Here is a 23,623-nt window from a genome sequence, read left to right as displayed (position 1 = left end):
TGCACTTAAGAGTGTATGGTATGGCTGCATCACAAACAACCCCGGAAAAGAGGTTCCGAAGGATGCAGAGGGGCTCTGCTCATGCAGGTGCACCCTCTCACATAAAACCCAGCACCCTGCCTTCAGGATTGATAAGACCTGCCATAGGGGTGACTGATAGGTTTATATGTCCAGTGATATGGTTAGATATAGTGAACCTATATCTACGTACGGGTGCATGCACCACCTTACACAGGCTGCTGTAGCAGACCTGTGGTGTCATTTTGCATGATCTCCCAGGGGTGGCATAATACATGCTGCAGCCCCTGAGAGGCCTCTGGGGTACCTATGCCCGGGGTACATAGGATACCATATACTAAGGACTTATAAGGGTACACCCGAATCCAATCTGTGGTGTACCTAAAGTACCTGCAATCCATTTTAGGGAGAAAGCAGATAGACTGAGGTCCTGATTAGCAGGATCCCAGTCAAACTAAGTCAAAAACCAGCAAAACACCAGGCAAAAAGTGGGGGTAACCATGCAGTCAGATTCCACCTTCCTACACAACCTCCCCACCCAACGAAAGGAGATAAGGCTAACCTTGGCCAGTTGAGCCTTTATTGACTAAGTTGCCATATAAGGAAGATCCGGCCTTAGCATGGATATCCCCTATCTTATGGTCCTCTAGGCAGTCCCTACCCCTAAGGGTATGGGATGGTCTCCAAAAGTTGGGATTTCTAACTCTAGGTGTTTTGGCAAAGTAAAAGACTGGTGGGGGGTCTGAGTAGAGAAGTGAAACCCTAGTAAAGGTGGTCTCAGTTCCCTCAGATCACTGGCCACCATGGAGGACTTTCTTTCCATGACTGAGTTGTATCTGGCCCTAAGGGTCAACCTCTAGCTGCCTAAAGCTGGCGGTTGGGTCCCGTTGGTTGGAACACTGGAGGGACATAGTAGGTTTGGAACCACTTGGTTCCAGGTTTGCCTTTGCCCAACAGAGTCCATCTGGGGGTGGTCCCTATTCAATGTTAAGAGGGATCCCTCAGTGTGTTCAGGAATTTTCACCTGGCTAGGGCTACTAGACTGGGTGCCCCAAATCTGTTGATGGGTGGTTCCTCTGGACAGTGGGCCTTTAGGGGTCCACTGACCTCCCTGACCGCTGCAGCCCTGGGCTGATCAAGGCAGGGTAGAGAGTGGTAGGTTACCTGCTCCACAGTGGGTACCACCTTGGAAGGGTCCCCTGCCATCAGGGGTGTTGACAGGACAGGCCTGACCACCTCTGGGGCAGTTCCTTCACTAGGGGTAGGATCAGTTCCCTGAGGAGGCTGACCCTTACCTATAGTCTGGAGGGAAGAAGACTTTTCTTCAAACCTTGTGCTCTCTTGTGGAGGAGAGTGGGCCCTTCTTTCAGGCTCCATCACTCGAAAATGTCCCTGGGGTTGGGCTGTGGCTCTCACATCCCCACCAACTCTCTCAGGGAGGCCTAACATTCTTAAATGGTCCTGATATTCAACTTCAGCCCAGGCTGAAATTTCTAGATCATTACCCAACAGGCAATCTATAGGCAAGTTTGGGGATACTGCCACTCTCTTTGGGCCAGTGACCCCTCCCCAGTTCAGATTGACTATGGCCATGGGATGATCTGTTCTGATACCATCAATGTTGGTCACTTGGTACATAAAGTCAGGTAAAAGCTATTGAGGGGGGACTAGCTTCCCTGTCACCATGGTGACACTAGCCCCTGTGTCCCTCAATGCCAACGCCTTCTGACCATTAATTATTGGCTCCTGTCTGTACTTACCCAAGGAATTGGGGCTGACAGTAAAAGTGGCAAATGCCATGCCACCATCACAGACTGAGGAGGCCTGTGAGGGGGACCTTTCTAAATTATGGTCCACCTCAGTACCCCATGAGAATGCACCTAACGTTTTGGGTGCACTACTATCAACTGGGGGACTACTTTTTTTTATAGTACCAACACGAGTGGTAGTATTGCTTGGAGGAACATTTTCCTAATTGCTAACCCTCGGGCAACTGGGATCAGTTTTCCAGTGGCCAGGCTTCTTACAGACATGGCAATAAGGTTTCTTTTCAGGGGAGGAAGGAGTTGGGGGGCCTGTAGTGGATTTATCTTTTGATTTATCCCCACCTTTCTCTTGGATCTTGGAAGAATCTTTCTTCTGGTCACCACCCTGAGTCTTTGGCTTAACTCTAGTTCTGACCCATTTGTCTGCCTTCTTTCCCAATTCTTGGGGAGGGTCAGATCAGAGTCCACCAGGTACTGGTGTAAAAGCTGGTTTTGACAATTATTAAGGATCTGCTCCCTCATAATCAAATTGTACAATCCTAAAAAGTCATGCACCTTGCTGCCATGTATCCAACCTTCCAGAGCCTTAGTAGCACAATCTACAAAGTCAACCCAATCTTGAGTCTGTGCCATTTGAGTGTCTCTGAACGTAATCCTGTATTGTTTAGTGGTTAAACCAAACTCAGTAATCAGAGCACTCTTCGAGACTTTGTAATTATCAGCATCCTCTTCTCTAACAGTGAGGAGCTTGTCTCTACCTTTGTCTGCAAAGGAGAGCAACAGGATTGCAGCCCATTGCTCCTGAGGGACCCTCTGTACTTTACAGGCTCTCTCAAGTGCAGTTATCCATTTGTGGATGTCATTCCCACTCTGGTAGTTCAGGTTTCTATGGTCATGGAAATGTTCTCCACCGCTAGGGCCACTGTTGCTGCCAGGTTAGAATAATCTTGATCCTCCTGGTCAGCATCAGATTCTAGGTCCTGGATGTTTTCACTTCCTGGCCTTTCCTCCTCTTCTGCTGCCCCCCCCCCCCCCAACCTGCCTGCCTCATCAGACCCTGGAGTCTTTCTGAGATCATCTAAAAGCAGAGCTTCTATAAGGCGTTGAGTTCTAGGGTTTTTCCCTGTCTTCAATTTTCTTGATGCACACATATTTCTCAATTCCTGAAATGAGAGGTGGCCATACTTATTCAGCAAGGGGCCACTGGCTTCTGCTCTTGAAGACATACTAGTGTTGTGAGGTGTTGCACCTACCTAACCTAGTGGGAACCACTAAACTCTCTTGAGTTGGAGAAATGGTGTGCTAGACCCTTGACTTACCCAACTCAAAGTTCAGTAGAACTTACTTTATTCTAGTCTTGATTATATGTACCTATAGTGGTTTTCAGTTAGTCACTCAATGAGATTATCTGGTAAAGCAATAGCAAGCTTGAATCCCAACCGCTGCACACCAATGTGAGAAGTTGGCCTGGTATATGCTGTCCACTAATTAAAATGGGCACCTTGTACCAGTCCAAACAACCCTTATTGATGATTACGTTAAACAATTACAAAGACCCAACCTGTCTACAAGTAATATAAACAGCGCCTATAAGGGGCTCTGCTCATGCATGGGCACCCTCTCACATAAAACCCAGCACCCTGACTTCAGGATTGATAAATGCAAAAATAACAGTTGATGGACAGTATGCAGAACAATGTCATACATTCATCCCAGTACAGAGATCTGTGCCTAAATCCATCGTTTTTTTGCTCACCATGCCATTCCAGTTTGAACCCAGCCATATACAAATCAGTCTTGACCCTGTGCCTCATGGGAACAGTCCAGCCCGAACTGCCAGGCCAGGTTCTCCCTGGACTGGAAACAAGCACCCTAGGACCGGTTTCAGGGTTTCACCCCTCTTCAGCCAGGATAGCTTGATTCCAGTGGCATGGAGAGCACGGGACCCACGTCTGGGCATACCCGTCCCACTCGGGGTGACAAATGCAAAAACAACAGTTGATGGACAGAATGCAGAAGAATGTCATCCATTTTCCCCAGTACAGAGATCTGGGCCTAAATCCATCGTTGTTTTGCTCACCATGCCATTCCAGTTTGAACCCAGCCATATGCAAATCAGTCTTGACCCTGTGCCTCATTGAAACAGTCCAGCCCGAACTGCCAAGCCAGGTTCTCCCTGGACTGGAAACAAGCATCCTAGGATCGATTTCGGGTGTACCGGGGCTGTCATGTTTCTACCTCTAGTAGGGTGGAATCATTCTTTCCTGACCAACGTCAACTAACCTAGACTTCAATATCCGAGTTGACTCCCCTCTCTCTGGATATTCAAGGATAGTGGTGACCGGACTGTGTTAACCACCTTTGTTTGTTTTCTCTCCCTCCGCTGCACTGTTTATCTATTTTTCATGTTGTATTTTTTATCTCTTGTTTTGCTTCCTTACTGCCTTCCTACTATGTAATGCAATTTCCTTCAGTTTTTACAGTGTGTATGTAAAGCGCTCTGATACCTACGGGTCTAGCTAGCGCTATATAAAACTTTTCAAATAAATAAATAAAAAATAAATAAAATCATACCTCCCTGACTGATAGGTTTATATGTGCAGTGATATGGATAGATATAGTGAACCTATATCTAAGTAAGGGGTGCATGCACCACCTTACACAGGCTGCTGTAGCAGACCTTTGGTGTAATTTTGCATGGTCTTCCAGGGGTGGCATAGTACATGCTTCAGCCCCTGAGAGGCCTCTGGGGTACCTATGCCCTAGGTACATAGGATACCATATCCTAAGGACTTATAAGGGTACCCCAGAATCCAATCTGTGGTGTACCTAAAGTACATGCAATCCATTTTAGGGAGAAAGCAGATTGACTGGGGCCCTGATTAGCAGGATCCCAGTCAAACTAAGTGGAATACCAGCAAAACACCAGGCAAGAAGTGGGGGTAACCATGCAGTCAGATTCCAGCTTCCTACATTAACCCTTCATCAATTGGGACTGAAATAACTAAAGAAGTGGGAAAGTGATTTCTTATAAACAATTATCCAAGGGGAAGTCAGCAGTTTTAATCAAAAGGACAATAGAATCCAAACCCCCCTTAACGCGCTCAGCGTAAATTCGCACTGCATCTATTCAGGGCTGCAGATCATACCTCTGTTCGTCTACTTTAGAAATTCCAACCGGCTCTCTCGGCTCGATTAATCACCCGATCAAACTGGTTCTCTGGATGTCGGCTTTAAATACTATGCGTGAATCTGGAGCAAATATTATTCACTTCCTGTCCAAGTGTGTGCCGGGACCCGGAAGTAACCCTGGCCTAAAGTTCATTTTTTACCCGGAAGCGAAAAGTATAGGGAGCAAAAAAGCTTGCTCCGGATACTAAAGCAGGCACCATCTTGGAGTGTGTCTCCCGTGTATTCTCAGGGCTCACAGCACATGTACTGAATCTGGAAAACTTCTAACTGGTTTACAGATACAGTTGTCCTCTCCTAAACAGTTTCATTAGCAAACTCTAAAAATCTAGAGGTATTAAAATATTTCCTTGGATAGCATGTTAGCACAGATACATGCCTGTACTTTAGGGAACAATTGAAATAAAAAGGACAAGGATGAATACTACTATGAAATAAAATAGTAATTTATATAATCAGTTTCATCCATTCTTGTCGCGAATTGAGGCCATTATCAATGGTCCCCAAAGTACACATAAACCACTGTTCCCTTCTTTGTCTCTTCTGGTCCAATGCCCCACCTGTGTTGCCAAACGCAAGCTGGCTATATTGAAACATTATTTGGGAGTAGAGAGAAGGAAGGTGTTGAAAACGTTACCCATCCCAGTGAATCAATATGGTAATGGAGGTGATGTTTTGGAGTCAGATGAGGTGCCTGTAGATGAGTATCTAGATGGCATGAGGGCTCTGGAGGAGAACTTTGGCAAGAAAGTGGGTATTGTGGTATAGGAGTACAATTTCTTTTCTCGTGCCCAGTTACCTGGGGAAAGTATTGAGGAATATGGTTCAGTTCTCAGAACTTTAGCTGTGACATGCAAATTGAAAGATTTGCATGAAGAGATCATAGGGATCAATAGCAAAACAACGTCAGGATGCAGGAGAAACTATAGGAATTCAAAGATACTTCTCTCGATAAAGCCATCAGTATAGTACGTCGCACTGAAAACACATCTAGATATGTAAAAGAATTTAATGAAGGTCAGCAAAGAGACAAAAACGATTGTGTAGTGCATAAAACTCAAAAGAGGTCTGGTTCCAAAGTATTTTCTGAAATGCAGCTTGCAAGTGAAAGATGTGCGTGCTATAGGTGTGGGAGTACAAAACATAGCTGAGTCTGATACTTGTCCTACTACTAAAGCTAAGTGCAAGAAAGTAAGGAATTTTTCCATAGTGTGTAAGTTTGAAGGGCGGAGTGGAGGCAGATGAGATGTAAATGCATTAAGAGACATGTCGAAGGAGTATGATGATGAGGTTCTCATTGATGATGAGAAAATTGAGACATTGTGAGTAAAAATTTAACTGATAAACCAGGGTGTGCTGTAGGTGAAACAAAAGAGACATACCATCCCCCCCAAGTGTGTCATAACAATTAATAATGATGACATTTCAGTATGGTCCGACTCTTGCTCTCCTTTTACCATAATAGATAAAACCACCTGGGGAAAATTGGGGAATTGTAAGTTGTTACCCACTGATGTGGAGCCAGAGGGTTATTGTGGTGTGAGGCTACTCATTGTTGAATACTGTGATGGTATGCTAGAGTATAAGAACAGATCGGCAGTAGGTAAAGTGTGTAGTGGAAAGGGGAAAAGCATTGTTGGGGTGGAAAGAACAAAAAGCCTTGGGCATAATATTAAATCCCAATCATCCTGATGAGGTCCTACTCGTGGATGAAGCTGATAAAGAGAAGTGGAGTGGCACGTATCCTAGATTGCTTGCCGAATAGTGTGGGTGCTTGGAAAGGTTTGAGCATCGCAGCATACTAAAAGAAGGTTGTCACCCAAAAGTGGATAAAGTGAGGAATGTTCCTTTGACCTTGCATGATCAATTGAAAGGGGAACTTGAGCGATTGTGTAATTCTGGTGTAATTGAGCCTATTGAATCATCAGAGTTGCTTAGCCTAACTGTGTTGGCCCAGAAACCAAATAGAAAGTTACGAATGTGTGTGGATTTAAGAATATCTGGGTTGCCCGCCATCCCCTTCCACACATTCATGAAATGCTCATTGGCATAAGAGATGAAAAGTATTTTGCATCCTTAAATCTGTCAAGTGCGTACCATCAAATACGATTACATCCTGAATCTAAACATCTAATGTTCTTCATAACGCCAGAGGGAGCTTTCTAATTTGAGCGGATGCCATTTGGTTTGCATCTGCGTCAAGCAGACTTCCAAAGGGTTATGCAAAGTAAATTGACAGGTCTTGCAATATATTCTTTTTCCAAGACGATATATTGGTGTGAAGTTCTGAAAAGGAAAAACATTATGGCATTTTGAATGTGGTATTGCGAAAGTTAGAATGTGAAGAGTTGGCAGTCAGTATTGAAAAATGCAAGTTTAGAGTGAATGAGATCAAAATGGGCTCGTGGAGCATTTCAACCGGGTCTTGAAGTGGTATGTGCAGGCGGCAGTGGAGAGTAATCTTGGTTGTAAAAGAAAGAGAAGTCAAGAACATGTTGTGGAGCTGCAGGAACACACTATATTCTGCTACAGGCAAAACCCCAATTATTATTATTTTTTTACTTAGGGGCAGGTTAGCATATACTAATGGTGTCAAACCAACGTGGATGAACAGAGCATGTCACTCATACATAAACAGGGTGAAACTGGAAAAACGTTGTCTATGTATCAAAAGAAATATGAGCAAAAACACAGTGCTAAATAGAGTAAAACAAATGGCATGTGTTTCAGAATAGTAATTTTGTGAGACTGCACTTGGGTTCGAATGTAAGAAAAGGTTTTTTCAAGTGGTCAAGTCCTAAAAAACATAAAAGAAGTAAAGGGTAACACTGTTGGGTTGGATGATGGAAGAAAGTGGAGCACAAGAAAGCAACAGTATGCAATGATTTGGAGCGGCGTATTTGCTTGGAAAAAATGTGAACCCTAGTGTTCGGTATGTGATGTAAAGGAAAATGGTATACAAGTTTCCGTACTGGCGCAAAGATTATAAAAGTGCATAGTTTTGCTTTGTGTACTTGTCAAATGTAAACAAGGATTTGTTTACGCTCAACATTTGGCTAATGTGGATGGTGACATGCTTTTGTGATGTGGGTGTAAAAATCATATATATTAACAGAAAAATATAGTAATACAATTGTTTGCTATTGTTTCATTTTTGTGTGAAAAAGGGAGCTATGTTATGTTTTGACCAGGAGTTATGGACTGGCAGGGGTCCATGTGAAGGCTGGAGATTCCAGAACCGATTGGAGCAATGGGCCCTGACCAATTTTGAGGAAGTGCTTCAAGGCCCACGAAGGTGGAATGAATTTCATGTTTGACCTTTTCAAAGGTTCGTCATGAATGTATACATCCCAAGCCTTCCTCGAGTTCACATCCCTGGCTGGCTCGGTCGTCCATCTCGTCAGGTGCTTATACACAGCAGTTCCAAAATGGATTGCTGTGTTCATGCAAACACACAGTCAGTCAGTGTGTCCTCATTCAACCATGTGTGTGGAGTAAACATGCGTCCTCCATCCACGTCCTGCATGGATGGAGCGGAGAATATCGGTGAAAGGTTAACTGCCCGCCCAATCTTTTTCCCAGAGGCCAGTAAGCACTATTCCGCTGAAGGTAACTGGAATAAGGCCCTCCCTTCCACAATATTAAAAAAAAAGTTTCTGCCATCACTACCAACCTGTTCTGACGCGGGGAGGTGATAGTAGTAACTCTTCCGAGAGAGAGTGTCTAGCCTTTACTTGTGATGCCCTTAGCAAGAACGCATAGTCATGCAGAAGCCAAAAAGTACAGACATTCACTGTAAAGGGAACTCGAGGGAAGGGTGTACTCTGTACTGAGCCATGCAAGGTACATTTACATCCCAGCAGCAGCAGCACTTGGGGAACTCCTTAGTAACTTCCTGTACATAGTTGATGCGCGCCACCCTTGCACAGGGCATGCATCGTCCGGTTCTCTGTGTGTTTACCACAGTAGGACCTTGTGTACTGCCCTCCTGCAATGGCCAGGTTGGCATTACTTGTAAGTCCTATAAAGCCCAATGTCGCCCCTGCTCTTGGGAATACATAAGATATCATTTATCTGTTTTATTCTCTCTCTTTCATATACCCTCGGTTTTGAACTTCTGAGATTTCCAATTTATTGTTAACAATAAAGTGCATTATGATTCTTTGGGTATGATTTTTTCACGTTTCTAATCTTCTTGAGATGTCCTAGTTATTTCTGTTAGTTTTCTTTTTTTTTTCACTCTTTCTATGATTCTCCTTATTGTATTTTGGATTAGCATTATCCAAGGTGAAGAGGTTGCTTTAGTTTTTGGCTTGGAGTTTTTGCTCTCATTTCTATATTTCTCATGACTTTTCCAGCTTGCCACTTGGATCTTATCTGTTTCTGTTTCCTCTTCAGACTTCCTACCGACTGGCTCCATGACTTGGTTTGTCTGTTCAATGAGTGTTCCAACGTTGATTGTACTTTTGATTTTTGGCAGTCCTTCTCGTGTATTTAGTTTGTGTATATGTGTTCGGCTCAATGTGTTTTATTAGCTCTTAGCCATACATGTCTGCTCAGGGGACTGCATTGCTCGCATATGGTTGACTCTCATTCAGTGGAAGCCATCTGTTGCTTACTGTTGTCCTCTAATGTTTGTCATTTCTTTCTGTTGTGCTTTAGCTTCAATAGATGTAGATATTATAATGTGCTGTTTGTCAGTCTCATTTATTTATTTGGGAGAGGAGGATTTATTTATTATCATTATAATAATATTAATAATGGCTAATTACCTTTGAATGAACATTTTCTACTTTCATGGTCAAACCTTAGCCGAACAAAATTCTTCTGAACTGAACTATTCTTTCTATTATTATTGTTATCTGTCCTTTGTATAGCCGTCATCTATTGGTGGTGTAGTCTACCACTGCTCCTCCCTCGTCCAATTGGCTGAAGGATGCCTTGTCCCGTTAGTTACATGCTGAAGCCTGCATGCCTTGTCTGAATGGGTGCAGCCCAGTGTCTGCATGCCTTGTCTGACTAGGTGCAGGCCAGTGTCTGCAAGCCTTGTCTGACTAGTTGCAGGCCAGTGCCTGTAAGGCTTGTCTGACTAGTTGCAGGCCATTGCCTGCATGCCTTGTCTGAATAGGTGCAGGTCAGTGCCTGCATGCCTTGTCTGAATGGGTGCTGGCCAGTGTCTGCAAGCCTTGTCTGACTAGTTGCAGGCCAGTGCCTGCATGCCTTGTCTGAATGGGTGCAGGCCAGTGCCTGTATGCCTTGTCTGATCGGTTGCTGGTCAGTGCTTGCATGCCTTGCCCAAATTGCAGTGTTGTCTTAAGAATTTTTGGGCCCCTGGCCAACAAATATATTGGGGCCCCCAGTTCATAACTTAGATTTTATCACCCACTTTTGCGCTAATTGTAGCACACAAACAGTTGAAATATGTCTTTTCCATGACCCTTAATGACCATGAATCCTTAAGATGACGCTGGGCAAAGAGAGACAGAGGTGGAGGTACAGGTATAGTAGGCAGAGAGGAGAAGAGAGGGTCATATATGGAACTAGACGGACTGAGCTAGAGAGAGATAACAATTACTTTCCAGGGGTCCCATTGAAAGTTTGGGGTCCTTTGCCCAAGCCTTAAAATGTTTCTGCTGAATGGTTACAGGTTGGAGCCTACATGCCTTGTCTGGTCAGTGGGAGTTGAAGCTACCAAACCTTGTCCCATCAGTTTCAGACTGGAGCCTGCAAGCATTGTCTGATCAGTTTGACTGGAGCTTGCATGCCTTGTCTTGTCAGTTGCAGGCTGGGGCCTGCATGCCTTGTGCATTAAGTTGCAAGCTCGAGCTTGCATGCATTGTCTGATCAGTTTCAGGCTGAAGCCCGTATGCTTTTCCCGATTAGTTGCAGGCTGGATCTTGTATGCCTTGTCTTATCAGTTCCAGGCTGGAGCTTGTATGCCTTGTCTTATCAGTTGCAGGCTGGATCTTGTATGCCTTGTCTGTTCAGTTGCAGGCTGGAGCTTGTATGCCTTGTCTTATCAGTTGCAGGCTGGAGCTTGCATGCCTTGTCTGTTCAGTTGCAGGCTGGAGCTTGCATGCCTTGTCTTATCAGTTGCAGGCTGGAGCTTGCATGCCTGGTCTTATCAGTTGCAGGCTGGATCTTGTATGCCTTGTCTGTTCGGTTGCAGGCTGGAGCTTGCATGCCTTGTCTTATCAGTTGCAGGCTGGAGCTTGCATGCCTTGTCTTATCAGTTGCAGGCTGGATCTTGTATGCCTTGTCTGTTCGGTTGCAGGCTGGAGCTTGCATGCCTTGTCTTATCAGTTGCAGGCTGGAGCTTGTATGCCTTGTCTGTTCAGTTGCAGGCTGAAGCCCGTATGCTTTTCCCGATTAGTTGCAGGCTGGATCTTGTATGCCTTGTCTGTTCAGTTGCAGGCTGGATCTTGCATGCCTTGTCTTATCAGTTGCAGGCTGGATCTTGTATGCCTTGTCTGTTCGGTTGCAGGCTGGAGCTTGCATGCCTTGTCTTATCAGTTGCAGGCTGGAGCTTGCATGCCTTGTCTTATCAGTTGCAGGCTGGAGCTTGTATGCCTTGTCTGTTCAGTTGCAGGCTGAAGCCCGTATGCTTTTCCCGATTAGTTGCAGGCTGGATCTTGTATGCCTTGTCTGTTCAGTTGCACTTGCCTTTTCAGTTGCAGGCTGGAGCTTGTATGCCTTGTCTGTTCAGTTGCAGGCTGGAGCTTGTATGCCTTGTCTGTTCAGTTGCAGGCTGGATCTTGTATGCCTTGTCTGTTCAGTTGCAGGCTGGAGCTTGCATGCCTTGTCTTATCAGTTGCAGGCTGGAGCTTGCATGCCTTGTCTTATCAGTTGCAGGCTGGAGCTTGTATGCCTTGTCTGTTCAGTTGCAAGCTGAAACCCGTATGCTTTTCCTGATTAGTTGCAGGCTGGATCATGTATGCCTTGTCTGTTCTGTTGCACTTGTATGTATGTATGTATACAATAAGGAGCTCTAGAGGGAAAATAGCCCAGGTCGCCCTCCACTCAAATAATCTAACACAACAAAGACCTGGGTATCAGAAGGTATTTTGAGCCATACAGGTTGGTTCCAACCTTGTGGGTCTTTGGTAACGCCCCGAGTCAGAAGATCTTTTATGGGGTAGTTGCCAACTAGTTGGCTACCTTCACTTTCTTAAAAACCAGAAAAAGATGAATGGTTTTACTCTCAGCAGTCTCTCCGATGATCGTAAAGGTGTCTAAACTTAAATGTGGTACACCTAGGGTTTCTCAATACAGTAAACTCATGAGTAAACCGTGAAAAAAACACATAAATGTGAAAAAATGTGAAAGAGACGTGATGGCACCTCACGTGCGCAACCCCAATTGAGCTTGCTGGCTGGTACTCGTCAGCATTGCCCACTCTTCTCATCATCGGCAGCCATCACGCTCAAAAATAATAATAAAGAAGAAGTGTCCAGAAAGAAAAGCAAATTGTGTGACTAAATAGTGAGCGTTAAAAAGTGAAATAGGTCCACCCACTACAGGTTCAAACTTTATTCCTCCTTAGGAGTGCACCTACTTCAATGTTTAAAAAGGTTGCTAAAAATGCATACCCTCCTTAGATGCCAACATGTTTCATCGCCTAAATTCTTTAAGGCGATTTCGTCAGGGCAACGACAGTTGCTTGGCACACGATAAGGACACTTCTTAAAATCACGTACGGAGACCTCGTGGAGCCTTGGCCTCGCGTACCAGCTCTATGAATGAGGTATCCAATAGGCTCCCTATGTGAGTCCTCGGGGTTCTGTGTGGCATTCCCCTGTAATGCCAACCACCTAAAGCCTCACGGAGCTCCTTCTCTCCGCCGGTGTTCTGTTGCACTTGCCTGTTCAGTTGCAGGCTGGAGCTTGTATGCCTTGTCTGTTCAGTTGCAGGCTGGAGCTTGTATGCCTTGTCTGTTCAGTTGCAGGCTGGAGCCTGCATGCCTTGTCTGTTCAGTTGCAGGCTGGAGCTTGCATGCCTTATGTGATCAGTTGCAAGCTGGAGCTTGCATGCATTGTCTGACCAGTTTCAGGCCGAAGCCTTCATGCCTTGCCCGATCAGTTGCAGGTCAGGGTGGGGATGAATGGTTGGGAGACTGTGTTGTGTAATAGATGAGAAGAGTCTGATGGTTGAGGCTCCAGGGGGTGTTGAGAGGTGTGTGGATGAACGCTGTGCTTAGGCGTGCTTATTTATGTTTGTGTATCATGTGGACTGGTCCCTAATGGCGGCAGAGCTTTGGCTAGTGATACTCAAGTGCAAGACCAGTGAATGTTTGGGAATAGTATGGTACCATTAACAATGAGGGTCTAAAGATCAAATAGCTTAACAAAAGTTAGTGTTCCCTAAAGTCCAACAGCAGATACAGAGACAAAGGTAGCATGCAGTCAAGTCCAGTCTATGGTCTACCCCTGCAAAGCATTAGGGCTATTTGATGTTATTACGCGAGCAAGCGTAACATTGCAGAGTTCTGCTTATTGGCATACTCATTGCACACAGACTCCAAATACTTTGTATTTGTGCCTCATTGGTAACTCACAAGTATTTTACATGCATGCAAGTGCATACCATGCTTTCCTTTTCTTCGTGAACATGCTGAAACTGTTGTGGTGATATGTTTAGTATTCTGATTGTGTACTCTGCTTAACATTTTCTTGTGAATGGCAACAGAACTAATACTCACATAAAACATATTTGCGAAAGTCGAGATTTTCATGCAGAAGCACCCCTCATTCTGAAAACCTTGATTCTTGACCTAGATGTTTGTATCAGGCTAATAAAATGGTGGAGAAAATATAGACTATCACTACTGTGTGTCTACGCAAAACGAACGAGGTGTAAAAGTTACAACGAACGTGCCACGCACGGATTTTTAGAAAGATCACATCCATAACAGGTTTTTGGGACAATCAAAGGCTATGCAATTAATATCTATTAAGATTCACTGAATATAAGGTTATCTTAATTGAATATAATAGAAAATGTGGCATAGATCTGGCCCTCCTGGACGAACACTGGAAGGCCCTGGTATAGAGAATACATTAAACACGGGGGAGGATGCTAAAGTCACCATAGTCCATGTTTTTGAGAAATGCCAAGTCTTAGCTATACTACACTTTATGCTTTAATTGTTATAATCCGACCAGTAGGGGGTCAGAGGCCCTGGAAAAGGCAGGAAGGTTAAACAGGAAGAGGCAGTCAACTTAGAGAGTCAAGGAGGGAACCTCAGGCAGACAGCACAGACCCCGGTGGTAGGCAGATAAAACATTTTAGGCGGTGGGTGGGGTTCAGAAAGAGTGGACGTTTGAGAGGAAGACCTTGAAAAGTAGGAACTTCAGTTCTTTACCAACATGGGCAGCCAGAGTTTTGTTGGCAGCAGGTGCCTTGGCTGCACAACAGGGTGTGGATGAGTGCACAAAGGCAATTATGTCTTTCTGCCCGTGATAAATCATGCTTCATTTCTGTTTATCATTGTTAGACCTGTCAGTTTAGAGTGGTCTTCCCCCCAAACATTTTGCCTTCACCCCTCCTGTTTTGATGAATTCTTTTTTGTTGGCCTTAGGACTCTGTGCACTTTACCACTGCTAGTCAGTGCTACAGTGCTTATGCTTACGCCCTGAAACATGGTAAAATTGGCTTATCCTCATTGTCATATTTAATCTACCTATAAGTCCCTACTAAAGCTATATACCATATACCTAGGGCCAGTAAATTAAATGTTACTAGTGCGCCTGCAGCCTTTATTGTGTCACCCACTTAAGTAGCCCTTTAAAACATTTCTCAGGTCCACCATTGCAACCTGTGTGACGTTTTAAAGTACAAAATAAACCCCCTGCCAGGCCTAAAAACCCTTTTAAATACATATGCCACACCTAAAGTAGCCAGGCCTTAAACAGCCCATAGGGCATGCTGAATTGTATTGAAAATGTTGGACATGTACTTTTAAGTTTTAAATGTCCTGGTAGTGAAAAAGTCCCAAATTCATGTTTCACCACTGTAAGGTCTACCTCTCCCATATCATAACTTTGGGTTACTTTATTACATTTCATAAGTGATACCTTTTGTCTATGGGCAGGTGGAAATATCATGTTTGGTGTCTAAGGATTTGTAATTATTTAAAATCCTCTTTAATGGTAAAGTCTTTTACCTAAAGATTTTCCATCACAATTCTGAAAATGCCACTTTTAGAAAGTTGGCGTTTTCTTTTCCTAACCATTTGGTGCCTGCAGCCTTTGTCCTAGTTCACATGACTAGGTACAATTTGCAGTTGGCCTTTGTGTATTTCTCCCAGACAGCCACACAATAGGGGGACTGGTGGATGACAGGATGGGCCATCCAAGCAGGATGGGGATATGTATTGTGCACAGTCTGTATTGCACCTCCAATACAGTGCCTCATCAAACTGCGTTGCTGCTTGAGACCTGCTTCCCTGCTTCAACCCAGGAGTTCCAGAGTGACTTGAAGGGCTATCTGGAAGCCTCCTGTTCAGAGCCTTAGGGACAGAAAAGGTTCCAACCATCTTAAACACGCACCTGGGCCCAGCTTGAGTGAGTCCTAAACCTCCAAGTGGTGCTCCTCCAGTACTGGACCCTTGGAAGTGGTGCTAGAGGTGCCCACATATGCCAAATTTAAAATTTGCCACTGAGAACTGAGAGGAGACCGAGACCTACCTGCTCGCCGTTCTGCCCAAAGTGAGTTGCTGGTTGGCCTGACTTCATGGCAACTCTTGCTACGTTCTTCTGCGCAGCAAATCCTGTTCTTTGGCTCCTCGAAAAAGGGGTATCTGACCTTGTTGAGCCCTCATCGGCTATGGCCTGCAGCTTCATCCCACTAGAGACTTCGACTTCCATTAAGGAGACTAGGTGTCAGTGTAGAAATCTTAACCTCGACTTTGTCCAGCGGCTACCCAACGATGAGGCCTCCACCTTGAATACTGCCGGCTACCTTTGCAGACATTGTTTATCAAAAATTCTTCTAAGTCTGAAGGTAAGTGTAGACCTGGCCCAATCCACTTAGGGTATCCGAACCACGCTTCATCGCGATCGGCTATAACTTTCACTCCAATGTTGCGCGACTAGGTGTCCACGGTTGATGCTTTAATCTTCTAGGTGCTATCTTTCACTGTAAACTTTAAAAATCATAACTCCAGTTCTACAGATTGAATTTTTGTCGTTTTGGTGTCAAACTATTTATTAAATCTACTAAAAAAGTTTACATTGGTGCGGGATTTTTCTTGTGTTGTTTTTTCACTTTATTACTGCAGAAATGCTTTACACATTGCCTCTAAGTTAAGCCTGACTGCTTTTATTCCAAGCTACAAGAGGGTTAATTAAAGATTAATTTAGTGACTTATGTGGTTCAGCCTGTCAAGGACTGTGGCTGTTGCTTGAGAAGGGGTTCACTTTCTCAATCAACACCATTTCTCACAATTGTGAATAGTTCAATATGAGGAGGATGAATTAACTTGGTCATGTTCTTTGCTGAAGGTTGAAATATTTCTTCAAATTATTTCTGTAATATCACTGTTCTTTATATTTTTCTGCCCTGTTCGTAACTCTCCATATGTGCACTGGATGATATATTTTCAAGGTATATAGATGCGGAGTTAAGAATGGTAAATATATTTATATGTATGCAGTGTCACAAGACACCGTGGGCTAGTACGGGCAGGGTGGCTGGTTTCAGGTCTGGACTGGAGCCTGCCTTTTTGTTAAGAACTTCTTGCTTCGTGGTAGATGAGAGAAGAAGGCGAGAGCGATCGATTGAAAATATTACAGGCAATGGTGTTCAGCATTATTGTTAGGTTCTGCTCTTCATTATTAATATTACTATTATCCCACCAATAATTAAAATATATTATTATTATTAGTAGTAGTGCTAGTATTGCTAATTGCTATTACTAATAATAATCGGCATCATATTAATAATAATACTTTTTTCATTATGGCATTCTGACAGAGCCAGTCAAGTGACACCTACCTCACTTATGACACAAAGCATTCCTTTCTAAGATGTTGTTTTTTCTTTTGAGTTTCATTTGCCAGTAAGTGCAGGTCGGAAAAATCCCTAAAATATATATATATATATATTCACGTGATCAAGACCAGGCGTGGCCGAAACGCGGAATGGCGGACTGTTAAGAAACAATTGGCGTCTGTGTCCTTTCGTCTACCGGAGTGGATTTGACGGTTGGATAGAAAGATAAAGATATATATATATTATCTACTGGCGATCGCCAGTAGATAGTTATAGTTAGGACCGTGTTTCCATAGGAAATCCGCAACATTCTATTTGGAATAACTTTGGCGCCGGTTGACGAATCCTCGCGAAATTTTCAAAATAGGTGGGGCGCTCCGCTCCTACCCTGAAAGTCTCAGGGTGATTCGTCAAGCGGGGGCCGAGAAAAAAGGGGGGTCCCAAAACGCGTTTTCCCCATGCAATTTTCCATAGGGACCTTTAGTCCAAGGTACAGCCCGAACTGCTGAACAGAATTACTTGAAATTTGGCAGAGAGGTAGTCCTCAGCTCAGGGATGTGCCTTTTGCATATATGGAGTCAATCTGTTCAGTAGTTCCTGAGAAAATTGCAGTTAAAAGCACATACATATCTATAGCCGCGCACGGTGCGAGCACCGTGCGCGCGCCGTGCGAGCACCCTAACGTGCGCGAGCGTAATTCTGATTGGTGGTTACATGTTAGTCAACGTTCGAATCGGTCGAAATCAGGAAGTGTCGGCCGCCATTTTGTTTGTTTTCAGTGCGAGAGTGAAAAAGGAAGGTGGCGAACGTGAAAAGGGGGCAGGGTAGAGAGTTCCTGACCCCCTAGCCTTTGTCAGGGGGTCCCTGAAGGACCCCGAAGGCAGAAAAAAACATTTTAATTTTTTTTTTTGTAAATCACGGGGGTGAAAAACCAAAAAAAAAAACAAAACATTTTTGTAATTTTTTTTTAATACGTAGTTTATTGTAAAATAAATATATAAAAAAATAATAATACATACATAACTTAGCATTTAAAAAAACGTACAAATTCACTGAAAAAACCATAGGTTTCACACACGTTATAGTTAGGAATTAGCATTTAAAAAACCTTGCAAATTCACTTAAAAAACCATAGGTTTCACACATGTTATAGTTAGGTGGATATTTCACTTGTAAAAAACCAATGAAATTCCCCCGTTATAGTTAGTTCAGATAACTATAACTCGCGCGGCCGCCACTCTATCACAAGGATGATGTCATCAGTGATGTCATGAGTGATGCCACTGACCATGTCATGAGTGATGTAATATGTGACGTCATCAGCAGTGGATTGCGGGCGCGCGAGTTATAGTTATCTGAACTAACTATAACAGGGGAATTTCATTGGTTTTTTACGAGTGAAATATCCACCTAACTATAACATGTGTGAAACCTATGGTTTTTTAAGTGAATATATATATATATATATAGCATTTTTGATGATACTTGTGAGCAAAACGGTTCACTATTGCAGCGGCTAATCCAGAGATACCTGATACAGCACTTTATTATCACAACAAACGTGACAAAGCACTTTATTGACACAGCAGTTACATATGTTGAGTCAATAGTGGCGCAGGTGAGCCCTTCATCATTAGATAAGGAGGAGCCTATTTTAGACATTCATCAGGTGACTCTACATTGAACTGTGGCATTTGAGAAAGTCGTTTAGCCGAAACCGGTCATGCCGTCAAGTTTTCAAAATAAACGACCAAACTAAACCCCACTGTGTCCTCTGCTCTTCCTCAAAGGGAGGAGGTTTGGTGTTATATGTGGCGTGCAGCTCGTGGTGCGCAACAGAGGACCCTTCCAACGTTGTGGGCAAAAGGAACTTTTCACGTTCCGAGGGATCGGATGATTGCGTCCCGCCGCCTACATTTCAGGTGACCGAGACGCTGCTACCAGTGGGCGGTCCAGGATTGCCTGGAGAGACTACGGCACTGTCCTCACGTCTTCAGCCTTGGTTCCTGTGCAATAGGTTGGCTGGAAGTAGGGGACCCAAGGTCGTCTATTGCCTTTATTTTTGCCGAGTCTACCCCCTGCAACACGGTATTCACCATCATCCTGCATTATGGGACATGCAGTCTGGACATGGGGTTGCTGTAACATTTTGCGGGCTAATGTGGCGCAGGTGAGCCCTTCATCATTAGATAAGGAGGAGCCTATTTTAGACATTCATCAGGTGACTCGACAATGAACTGTGGCATTTGAGAATGGCGTTTAGCCGAAACTGGTCATGCCGTCAAGTTTTCAAAATAAACAACCAAAGTAAACTCCAATGTGTCCTTTGCTCTTCTTCAAAGGGAGGAGGTTTGGTGTTTTATTTATATATATATATATATATATACATATATGTATATATATATATATATATATATATATCACAAAACCAATCCAGCACCGCCTGACTGACAGCCAACAGGCGGGAAGAACGCTGGCTGGGACCTCTACGATGTGCTCACGTTGATAAACATAGGCAGGAATCCAGAATCGGTGCAAGACTTCATTTATTTAAGCAAGGGCAAGTGTGAGTCCGTTGTAATCGTCGGACATAGTGTCCACCATGACGCGTTTCGCTCGCATCCGCGAGCTTGATCATATATATATATATATGATATATATATATATATATATATATATATATTAGTTCAGTTTCCTCCCTGGCAGGGCAGCCTCCTCGTAGCCCCCGCGCAACAACACAAACACGGACCACGTTCTGTAGTGCAAAGAGTTTTATTTGCTCAACTGCTCGATGTCGTCATAACGTTTCGGCTCTCCCTGAGCCTTGATCACATGACAACAAATGAAAATACATCACTTCCTTAAATAGGAAGAACCTTGTATAGCACGTGATATCATTGGGGTATGGAAAAGGAAGACAGACTTAGGTTTGGTGTGTTAATATAGACCAAACAACATTTGCATTCTGATTTTTATATTAAATACCAAAACATGTTTACTGATTGGATAAATATCCACAAAAATGTCCGTTTCTTATATACATATATTCATGTGATCAAGACCATGCTTGGCCGAAGTGCGCAATGGCGGACTGTTAAGAAACAAATTGGCGTCTGTGTCCTTTCGTCTACCAGAGGGGATTTGACAGTTGGATAGTAAGATAAAGATAAATATATAATATATATATATACCATTTTTGATGATACTTGTGAGCAAAACGGGTTACTATTGCAGTGGCTTAATCCAGAGATACCTGATACAGCACTTTATTAGCACAGCAAACGTGACACAGCACTTTATTAGCACAGCAAACATGACAAAGCACTTTATTGACACAGCAGTTACATATGTTGAGTCAATAGTGAGTATTAAAGATGAGGGAATTAGAATTGAGGGTACAGCTCTCTGGTAGATCTAAGGGGCGCACTGAGATCATATGGCAACATTCAAGCCAAAAAAGCATTAGAGTACATGCACAGGCATTGTTTTCTGTTGCACTAATGCTAAGAAGGGACATATAGTTATTGAATAATAATTTTCTATAGTACGCAACAGGTCAACGCCACTGTAGAGGCACCAATGAGTGCAGGAGCCACAGAAACAATTTACATTATTTAAGATACACAAATGAAGGATGTTTTAACATATGTACGCCCTCACACCTTGTTTTATATAAATACACAAACAGACCCACACGGGCCGCCCATTGCCATGTGATGGCAGCTGGTTAGCATGTGTTTTTTTTTGTTGCAGAAACAAACCCCTAAAACGGAGATTGCAGCCCTGCTTGTGCCACCCACTCAAGTAGCCATTACACATGTCTCAGGCATACCGTTGCAGAGCCTGTCTTTGTAATTTACACTGCCATGCCGACTTTGTATTTAAAACCCTTTGCCAAGCCTTAAACTCCACTTTTATTACATATAAGTCACCCCTAAGGTAGGCCTTAGGTAGTCCAAAGGGCAGGGTGCCATGTAACTAAAATGTAGGACATGTGCGGGGAAAAAAATATATATATATATTATAATATAATAATATATATTTGTTAATGTTTCAGCGGCATGGTTCAGCCGTGAGCGACGCACCGCCAAAAAGCGCGCCATGGCTGCCCGAATCTGAACCGTCTTTGAAGTCCGCAAAAGCATCATGGGTTCAGCAGTCTGCCACTAGAGACTGGCTCTGGTATGGTCTCCAGCAACCTCTAAAATAGGGATGCGAGGGAGCAGCGGTGAGCAGCAATTGACTTTATTTAAATTCATCGAATGCATCACCCACTGGAGGGATTGAAATGGCAGCACACCACAAGTACCAGCATGCCTCTGAAAAATGACCCATCAGGGCGGCCACTAGGGGCCAAAAACTTATAAATGCAGGCCATGTGTTTGTTGTGGTGTTTTGATGCTGAAAGGCTGACCCATGAAGAAGGTCAAAGGTTAACTGAAACGCGTTGGAATTAGCCTCTACATGAATAAAGGATAATTAAACTCACTGTGGGAGTGCGGCTCAATTCCTTTCTGCCAGGAGAGGGTGTTGTGTGTGTGTGTGTATATATATATATCAGCAAAGCGACTCCTTCATGTTAGCTTCTTCCACAAACATCCGAGGCCATATCAGTGACAAATACAATTCTCGCATACCATTTGCCTGCTTTCTATTCTACTGCTGTGTGTAGGTGTCTTATATTGATGTGTAATTATGGTGTATCACAGTATTACACATGTAGATAACAATCAATACAGATGAGACAATCAGGAGACTAACTGAGAACAAGACTCTTGTACTCGCAATATGAGATTCTAAAAATCCCTGTCTTCTTTATAACTCACTAAGTCATTTTAAATGTGAAATTACTGCTTCTGGAGTACAGGCTGAATATAACACCCATTTGTTTAGTTTGTCATTGTTCTAAGTAATGTCATTAGTGGTTATTACATTGCAGTTAGAGAAGTCATTATATAACTATCATATAGAGTAGCAAAATAATCGTCAACCTAAGTCTTAACCGCAGGTTACAAACTGCTATTCTAATCAGTGTCTGGTCATAAAAAAAAAATATATATATATATAACACTGAATTTCTTACCCTAAGCCTAAACCTACAACTGCATGAAATCTACCTTCTTTATGGAATCATGCTCCGCCCTGACACTTGTGAATGGTACATTTCACACACCTAAAAACAATTAGTACGCGTGTTTTTCAAAATGTTTTGTGCCCCTTTTTTTATAACCTGGAGGATTTGTTCATACTTGGGGTGTTTTGTAAGTGTCTGGGAATTGGTACTGCATGTTTTTGGGGTACGCATTGTCATTTTAAAGGTGAGGACTGTGTATGATGCATTTCTGTAGAAGAGTTTGGCTACATAGGTGGTGCTACTGCAACTTTGGTAGCTATTTGCTTAACATGATGGTCCAAAGCTAGTATGAAGTTAAGTCTGGAGTTATGAACACCGAGAAGTTTTCATATGAAAATTAAGCAAACCGATTTTCTACAACTTGTGCTGGGTATATGGACCCACGCGAGGTTTAGTGTGCTTGAACTTCTATTTGTGCTCTTCCGAGGGGAGCGCCTTTGAGTGTCGGTTAAAAAGAGGTATCTTTTAGCCAGCAGGGTAAAAAGAATTATCTTTCATCCAGCACCAAGGTACACCTTGGGATGAACATGAGTTTTTATAAATACAAATATTATGTTATTCTAAGTCCTAGACCAAGGGCAATGTTACGCTTTGGTACCTAACTACCACGTTTAATAAGCATGATCTTTCAACCAATAGCAATCTCTTTCATAATCCCCAATAACCATTGGCAATCACTTTCATAATCTCTTGAGGGTAGACTACTAAATTTACTTGTATAACATCTCAAACATGGTGACAAAGGAACAACACTCTTCGGAACCTTTTCCCTTCCCTCATAGAGTGCCGTAGGAATCCATGCTGGCCCCCACATTCTTTAACTTATGAGCTTTGGGGCTAGGACTGAAGCCCCAACATGTTGACTACACTCAGTGGTAAATAAAAATCTCATATGATCGAGTAACATAGACAGAAGTGGCTCTCCTCAAACCTACTCCAAACAAAAAGTCTTTCCTACTTTTGACGCTTAAGTTAACCAACACTCAGGTATCCAATTGTACTTACAACTGAACCCATTTAGGAACTCCTCAACAGGCATTCAATTGTATGTACAACCCAATCCCATTTAGGAATTCGTCAACCAACACTCAAGTATCCAGTTGTACTTACAACTCCACCCACTTTGGAGTTCGTCAACCAACATAAAGGCATCAATTGTATGTACAACCTAACCCCACTTAGGAATTAGTCAATCAACACTCAGGCATCCAATTGTACGTACAACCCAGCCCCACTTAGAAATTTGTCAACCAACACTCAGGCATCCAATTGTACTTACAACCCAGACCCACTTAGGAATTCGTAAACCCACACTCAGGCATCCAGTTGTATGCACAACTCAGCCCCACTTAGGAATTCGTCTACCAACACCAAAGCACTCAATTGTACTTACAACTCAACCCACTTAAGAATTCATCAACCAATACCAAGGCATCCAATTGTACTTACAGCCCGGCCCCACTTAGGAATTCGTCAACCATTGTGATCAAGGCAAAAATCACTGGAATAATCATTAATGACAAAT

At 43.3% G+C, this 23,623-nt stretch overlaps 1 protein-coding gene across 3 annotated transcripts in view; it reads left to right on the top strand.

Moving 5' to 3' along the window:
- Positions 1-23,623, top strand: part of SFXN5 (sideroflexin 5) — a 1,315,749-nt gene that overhangs the window by 1,007,387 nt on the left and 284,739 nt on the right. The window contains exon 14 of one of the 3 annotated variants that reach the window (XM_085642760.1): positions 21,022-21,453. The exons of the other annotated variants lie outside the window; for them this stretch is intronic. Coding sequence (XP_085498886.1) covers positions 21,022-21,174 — 153 coding nt within the window. The 3' untranslated portion in view covers positions 21,175-21,453. Of the gene's footprint in view, positions 1-21,021; positions 21,454-23,623 lie in introns of those variants that run through there. 3 annotated transcript variants of the gene reach the window in all.

The sequence above is a fragment of the Triturus cristatus genome, chromosome 2_2 (genome assembly GCF_964204655.1).
Source record: "Triturus cristatus chromosome 2_2, aTriCri1.1, whole genome shotgun sequence".
Lineage (NCBI taxonomy): Eukaryota > Metazoa > Chordata > Amphibia > Caudata > Salamandridae > Triturus > Triturus cristatus.
This window is presented reverse-complemented; position numbering and strand designations above follow the sequence as displayed.